General features: G+C 35.9%; 1 protein-coding gene across 1 annotated transcript; it reads left to right on the top strand.

Annotated features, from left to right (window-relative positions):
* Positions 1-1,415: 1,415 nt before the first annotated feature.
* LOC120336278 (uncharacterized) lies at positions 1,416-7,475 on the top strand. The gene is made up of 4 exons (XM_078117251.1): positions 1,416-3,410; positions 3,878-4,058; positions 4,672-4,867; positions 6,312-7,475. Exons 1-4 carry the CDS (start codon positions 3,078-3,080, stop codon positions 6,502-6,504), a joined length of 903 nt encoding a protein of 300 aa, XP_077973377.1. The 5' UTR covers positions 1,416-3,077; the 3' UTR covers positions 6,505-7,475.
* The last annotated feature ends 1,067 nt before the right edge of the window (positions 7,476-8,542 follow it).

Genomic DNA, 8,542 nt, shown 5'->3' with positions numbered 1-8,542 from the left:
AGCAATTTATAAAAAGGAATGCTAGCACAAGGGTCGTTATATAGACATGTTACATTACCATAAAAAGTTTACCCTTTTCAGACATTCAGAAGTGCATACAAAAATGAATTGCAGCGGACTGGTTATTATCCGGATGAGAACATGAAAATTCTATCAATGACCATAAACACTGAGCCTATAAAACAATTAGGATAAAAACAGAACACAAATTAAAAATAATTAACCCTCTATATCAGGGGGTTCTCAAACTCTTGGTTTTATGGAACCATTGAAGAGGTTGACTATTATTTATGGAGCCCCACAATGAATTTAAAAAAATAAACATATTGTGATTTGCTGATTAATGTTGTTGAGTAAATTAAAATTACTTTATTTAATGACTCGGATGTATTTGTTGACTTGTATTTAAAATGAGTAAACGTGTAGTAATTCAAAATAAGTGATAAGATAATTTTTAATAAATAAACGACTCAATCTCTGATTAACATTATGGGCAATCAACAAAATGTTAAGATGTAAAGAAATAATTTTTTTGAAATGTTTACTGAACACCATAGCATGGTGTTAGTTTAGATGGGCCGATCAAGAACTTAAGATGAATCAATGAAAAACAGTTTCATTTTATATTATTACCTCACAATCAACAATTGTTACATGACAAACACTTTTAAAAAAGTCTTCAGATAAGTATCGAATTACTCCCTACATCATGACAACAATGAAAAGGTGTGAAATAACGTGTAACAGGATAAAACGATCTGATTGTTTTAAAATGATCTTTGAAAGAAGGTGTGAAAATGATTGATGTCTCCGAATAGGTATAGATTGGGTGATGATACAATAATGTATTGGATTTTTATTCGCTCGCGTTTGTGTGGACGGAACACATTGCTCCTTGGAAGAAAATAGATTTTGGAATTTGGCATAATTTAAAGATAACAGTTTACGTTTTTAATGAGAGCTTGTGATATCAAAATTACCGCTCTGATATTAATTGGTGATGATGGTATAATGTGGGTGATGATACAAAAGTGTTTTGGATTATTGGTGGCTCGGGTCCACGTATAAAAGATACATGGCTTTATGGAAGAACAAAGATTTTGGAATTCAGCAAAATTCAAAGATAAGGTTCTATGTTATTAATAAGAGTTCGCGATATCACAATTACTGTTATATATTGGGGTTGATACTGAAGTGTTTGGGATTTTTGCTCGCTTGGGTTCATGTAGACAGGATACATAGTTCTATATAAGCGAGATTAAAGATAACATTTTACATTTTTAATAAGACTTTGCGATATCAAAATTGTTGCTTAAATATTAAAATTTTCATTTTCACAGTTGGGTTTCTGTCAAATTTTATGAATTTAAATTTGAATTTTGCTGAAAGTATTCTAATATAGACAATTAGACAATGTAAAATGATTGAGACCAGAGCTTCCCCAAACTGGGGGTTTGAATGTGAACAGGGGTCACCGACAATTTTGATTTATTGGAAGGGGTCACAACAATAAAAGTTTGTGAACCCCTGATCCAGACGAGCAGCTTTGTAATATGCTGATTTAGGCAATAGTTCAATATTAAACAACTTTGATATAAAAAACATAAATTCCTAAATTGATTTTTGAATATTGTGGATAAACCTCCCGCAATGGTAGAATATCAAAAGTGAGAATAAAAAATTATAAACAAGATGCGAGACAAAAAAAACTAAACAAGGAAAAAATAATTTTCAAAATTCATATAATACTCCAAATTCTTGGGGGAAAATGATAAGCGTTTCTGACGTAGGGCAAGATAATTAGTTTATGGGTAAACACAGGTTGAGAGAATATTTATCAGGCAGTAACACGCTATTTAGAAATACGTGTCGCAGTATGGTACAGGAATATAATTTTTATGAATAGTGCGAGTGTATTTGAAGGATATTTTGTAGGCGTTGTTGTAAGGCAGGGTTTCCAAAACTGGAATCCGTGGACCCATGGGAGTCAGTGATGACTGCACTGAGGGTCCTTAACGATATGAAAAGAGTCCGAAATAGATCATAATCTTATCGAATTGCCGTGAGCCTCCAAGTATTCAACGTTAGTATGTCATGAGTCCGATTTTCGTGAGTTTTATTAGATCCGTGATGACTGCACTGAGGGTTCTTAACAATATGAAAAGAGTCCGAAACAGATACAAATAGATCATAATCTTATCGAATTGCCGTTAGCCTGTAAGTATTCAACTTTAGTATGTATTGAGTCCGACTTTCAGTGTTTCATATAGTCTCTTTGGTTAGGCATTTGGAAGTCCGTCAAAATTAAGACTCACAAACAGTGGTTCATAGCCCAGAAAAGTATGGGAAACCCTGGTATAAGACATTCTGTAGAAAAATCTGAGAAACCAATAAAAACTACTTCGGCAGAATTATGAAAATACAATGAAAAATAAGTTTATATATAGTTACAATTTGAAAATTATAATTTGAAAAATAGAGGAAATCATTTTAATTGGTAATAAGTCAATAATGAATAGAGGGAAATATTAAACTTTATTAATTTAAATAACATGATGCACAACTTGGGGTATGTATTATACATAATAAATATCATACCTACATGATTCCAGAGTGTCTTGCTGCACACTAACACAAAATATTTCTGTAACGTTTCGTTAGACCAAGGTCAAACTTCCTCAGACATACATAGTTCAATGTATAGTTCAGACAAAACGTTAGAGAAATATATTTGTGTTAGTGTATAGCAAGACTCTTAAATCACTTAAGATAGTTATTACTTATCGATCTTAAGATCGGTAAGTATATTGATAGGTATTTGTCTGTATGTATGTCTGTCTGTCTGTTAGATGAACATGATATCTCGCGAATGCGAGGTTGAATCTGCTCCAAATTTTGCATGTGCATTCATCTTATCTCGGACCAGAAACCTATTGATTTTGGGCGAATTATGTCGTATAATTAGCGAGTTATCAATCTATTATTGATATAGTGATCTAGATTTTTGTAAAGCGAGAGAATTTTGAGACCCGCCGAGTGTGTGTGTGCGATGCGCAGTGCGCAAGTTACAAGAGCGGATGAATCGAAACTGCAGTTTCTGTTTTGGGGGATCCCCTAACTATCGATCGATAAGTCTTCGGTTTCCAACCGATATTCTCGTCTTTACTCTTGCTACAGCATCCTTGCATTATATGCATACGAATCCATCAACACAAGAGCATAGAAAAAGGATTGAAGTAGTTAGTCCAGCAGAATCTGAATCAATAAATATCATATTTAGTATTTTAATTAATAACATAGTTATGAATTTATGTTTCCTACTTCTCTCACTCAGTGGACTCGTCCTTGTGACCGGGGATCAGATCATTCTTGCAATAGAAGCAGATGGAATTAAATTTGCTGGATGTAATGTAAGTAATAAATGATCTTCATAATAAATATATCAAACTATTACGGTGGTTCTCAAATGGTGGGCGTGCATCACAAGGGGTGTAGACAAATTTTTGAGCGGGCGTGGAGCTAAGTAGAAATATTGGTTTTATGACATTGCCGCCCTATTTATCAGTGGTTTTTAATCTTTTTGTTCGAGCCGTTATGAAAATTTTAGTAGTTAAAGGAATCCTTGTGAAAATGTTTTGTAAGGCCGCCGCAGAGTGATTCATGTAACCGTCTGTCGATTACGAATTACTCCACCATGAAGTCCATGCACCTAGAACAAATAAATGACTAACTAATCCCATACCCGACATGGACTGGTAACCGGGCGAGGGTACGAAATATGATCAAGTCGTCTTATCGCATTTCCTCTCCACTGAGATGAATATGAAAATCCTGTTACCCGACTTTATGCAACAAACACTGAAAAATTTTCATTCAGACTTGCCAGTTACTTGCATTTGAAGCTTTCGTGCCTGGGATTTGTCCTGTGACTGAGCAACTCACAACAGCCCAACTTAGTGAGGTCATAGCGAACGCAGAAAGTTCAAACACACAGCCTTACAATTTTGATCAACTGATCGTATGTTGCGATGGCACTTCGGCTTCTAATCTACTTTTGGGTATGATTAGGCTTACCATATATATGGAACAAAAAAACGGGCCAGTGAGGTTTGAACAAACCCGGTTCGATTCTAGTAATTTTCAAAGCATTAAAAAAGTGCACGTTGTTTAAAAATAGAAGTACAAGATAATAAGAATCTATCGTCGAAAACAACTCAACTGCATATAGTCAAATATTCGCATACTCTCAAAATTAAATTAAATATTATTTTCTGATATTTTCAAATGATTCAAATTGAAAGTGACGCTTTCAGGGTATAGAAAATATTTAAGAAGGTTGGGGCAGTGTGCAGCAAATAATTGGAAAAAATGAATCAATTTAAATTTCCAAAACCTTCTATATAATATACGTACGTATTAAAAACATTAAATGGATCAGAAATGCAAAACATTTAACTTTATAAACATATAAAATCCCCACTTTTGGTATGTATAAAAAAAATGCTCTTTCATTCATTCAGTTTATATAAGTTTGAGTAATTGTGAAAAGCCAAACAAAAACAAAATATAAATTCCAGAATATTCAACTTTATAAATATAAAAACATCAACTGTGCTGCCATGATTAAAATATTAAACATAACAAAAATACTTTATTTATAACATCACACAGATGTTCTCCGATATTCTATCATCAATGAAATCACCATGGACAAATGCACACAAGATTTCTCACCGTCCATGGCAGATTTTGTCGTCATCTACGGACTTCAGAAAGTGACCATCATTTCATCAACATCAACTGATTACCCAAGAAACAGACTGGACCTGACTCAAACAGATGAAGGAGATACGACCACAAATTACCAGTAAATAATTTCTCAAATTTAAATTTTCTAACAAAAGCGCTCCAGACGTGTATGTACCAATATGTTACATTATGTAAAGAACTGTCCAGGGGAAATGGTGAAATTACTAAACTGAGGGAAGGGAATGTAAGATAAGGATAATATCAGATTGCATATACTAATGACTCATGGACTAAACCTCACTCATGACATGACGTAAAATAATCTTACAACTCAATAAAATATACAAGGGTATTTGCCCTGGTACACATACTACGTGAGTACCAACAAAGGAGTCTCATTCCACACAATACATACCAAGAACCAAGTTTTTAACAAGCTCGGAAAAAACTTGTACTTTTTTTATACTACTCTCATAAGTGTTGTTTGCTCTGAACAAAGCCTTAAACAAGAAGCCATTGATATTTAGCGTTGCTTAAGAAGGCACTATAGAGCAGAGGAGAAAGAGGGAGGATGGTTTGAAGGTCGGAAAGCTTTTAAAACATAAACGAGAATAACGGTCAGAGACCGAAGACTTATCAATCGTAAGTTAGGAGATCCCCCAAAACAGAAACTGCGGTTTCGATTCATCTGCTTTTACTCCAAAGTGACATCGTGTGTCCCATAATTAATTAATTAATAACTTGCTAATTATACGACATAATTCATCCAAAATCAATAGGCTTCTGGCCCGAGATATGATGAACGCACATGCAAAATTTTTAGCAGATTCAACTTCGCTTTCGTGAGATATCGTGTAACATACAAAAGTGTCTAATAGACAAACACAAAAACAGACAAATACCTATCAACATACTTACCGAACAAGATCGATAAGTAAAAATCATATATTTAGTTGACCCTACAAATCATAACACGCTGTATGCACCTATCACAGCAAATGACTGTTAATGCGCTTAGTTATGCGCGTATGAGCAAAATTTTTAGCGTGATTAGAGTTATGCGCATATTATAATCCGACTCCTTAATTTGGCAACTTTTTTTGAGTTTTAAACTCAGCTTATATATGCGGGGATATATGTTATTTGGGTATATAGACTATAGTCTTTCTCAAAGACCTGAACCATTGGCGCGGCGGTGTGGCTCAATGGGCTAAGCGTTAGGAATACGCTCGCCACCGCACCTCTAATTACTCTGCGTGGGTTCGCAGGTTCGAATCCCATGCAGGGATGGTTATGTGCGAGAGGATTGCTGGACTCCTCGCCGTCGTTGGGTGGTTCACGTAACCGCTGGTCGGTTACGGCTTCCTCCACCACCAAGTCCATGCTTCCGAAAACAAACAATACAGTAAAAACTAATCCCATACCCGACTTGGAATGGTAACCGGACGAGAGGCCGTGGTTCGCCATATGGATAAGCCGTCTTATCGGCTTTCCTCTCCCCCAGGGTAAATATGTAAATCCTATCCTATCCATTAAAATTTAAATATATATCTAATTTCCAGGAACTACCATATCGTTCTTCTCTACCAAAACCTTTTCGATGGATCCAACGGCGTCCGAGGTTTGAGTGTAATTTATGACCACACCTCGACAAATCTACCAGCAGAAATGACCGCAGCCCTTCAAAGAGCACCATCTAGTGTTACCTCAAAAGGAGACAACACTTTTCTGGCTTCAGCAATTTATGGAAAATAGAACCAAGATATGTAAATGGAACTAGGAATGTATATTCCTAGTTCCATAGAACTTTACTCGGCAACAGTCTTGGTTTGAAATGTTATTGATATTTGTATTTTTTTATACAGCGCATTTTCGTTCTGAACGTGTTTTTATGAATAAGAAAGTTTTTTCTAAAATAACACATTTCTGGCTTCAGCAATTCATAGAAAATAAAATATGAAAAGATGTATTTGGGACTAGTAAACTTCATGCCGAAAAACCAAAATTTTACTCGGCAATTGGTCAAAATTTGATATACCGGTAATACATATTTTTTATACCAAGTATTTATATGATTTTCCTATCCCAATTTCAAGCAAATTTTATCATATCATAATATACCAATGAAAAATTGAACGGAAGCCATATAAATTACTATTCAAAACACATTCTGAAATAGTATATTCGAAAATGCTTCATGTACACTCAGGTTCTTCTAAAACTTACCGGTAGTTTAAATTTCTGTTTCTAATCCCAGATCTTGCCAATGTTTTTATGCATTTTATTTTTATAATTTAAACTTGACAAAACACCTCAGTGTTGCAATATTATTTCATTTCTATACTTTTGTTTCATTTTTTGCTTCAAAAATACAAAAGCCATTTAGATACAATGGTGTGTTGAAAATGTTTGAGGACATTGGCGCGGCGGTGTGGCTCAACGGGCTAAGCGTTAGGAATACGCTCGCCACCGCACCTCTAACTACTCTGCGTGGGTTCGCAGGTTCGAATCCCATGCAGGGATGGTTATGTGCGAGAGGATTGCTGGACTCCTCGCCGTCGTTGGGTGGTTCACGTAACCGCTGGTCGGTTACGGCTTCCTCCACCACCAAGTCCATGCTTCCGAAAACAAACAATACAGTAAATCTAATCCCATACCCGACTTGGAATGGTAACCGGACGAGAGGCCGTGGTTCACCATATGGATAAGCCATATTATCGGCTTTCCTCTCCCCCGGGATAAATATGTAAATCCTATCCTATCCATTGCAAGGGGTGAAAAAAATACCATTTATCGGTCAACTAAGTAAGTGCTGGTAAATACATTGTGAAGGAAAGACATTTTAAGGTCATCTAATTCAGACCATAGCTACCGGTATATCAATTTTTATTTCACTGAGGGTACTCCTGAAGTATGTGCACCAAGATGGCGCAGACAGGAATGTAGTATGTGTACCAGGTTGGGGTTAGGCCATAATTTTAGGTACAAATACTACAGGAGTCACTTGGCTAGTCCCCGAACTCGTAACAGAACTAAAATAAGAAAAATTGGAATAAAATTATGGCCTAATCCTAACCTGGTACACAGACTACGTTCTGGTGTCGGACATCCTGGTATGCCTACCTCAGGAGCACCCCACTAAGTACATACGTTATGAAGGGAAAACATTTTAAGGTCATTTAGTTCACAACATGATGGTGTACAAATTTGTCCAACTTTGCAGGCAAAGAGATGAAATTTAATGATCTAGAAAAAATATTTTAGCCCGTTATCCGGTGTATATGGTAGTTACGATAGATTATTTGAGAATAAACTTTTTAGGGACCTCCAGAAGTATGCGCACCACGATGGCGCACAACCTGAACATAGAATGTGTGTACCGGTTAGGATTCAGGTTGTGCGACATCTTGGTGCTCATACTTCTGGAGCACCCTTTTTAGATATTGTAAGCAGCGGGCTGCTGGCATTTACCGCTACTGACATATTGATATAGAAAAACAGAAGATATCTGGGGCTCTGGTATATAATGCAGAGCGTTTAAAACGAGAATATTGGTCGGAGACCGAAGACTTATCGATCGAAACTGCAGTTTCGATTCATGATTCTATAGTGACACCGCGTGTCCCATCACTAATTAATTAATAACTCGTTAATTATACGACATAGTTCATCCAAAATCAATAGGCTTCTGGTCCGAGATATGATGAATGCACATGCAACATTTGGAGCAGATTCAACCTCGCTTTCGTGAGATATCGCGTGCACCTAACAGACAGACAAATACCTATCAACA

The sequence above is a fragment of the Styela clava genome, chromosome 1 (genome assembly GCF_964204865.1).
Source record: "Styela clava chromosome 1, kaStyClav1.hap1.2, whole genome shotgun sequence".
Lineage (NCBI taxonomy): Eukaryota > Metazoa > Chordata > Ascidiacea > Stolidobranchia > Styelidae > Styela > Styela clava.
Note: the sequence above shows the minus strand (reverse complement) of the source record. Positions and strands in the feature narration are given on the sequence as shown.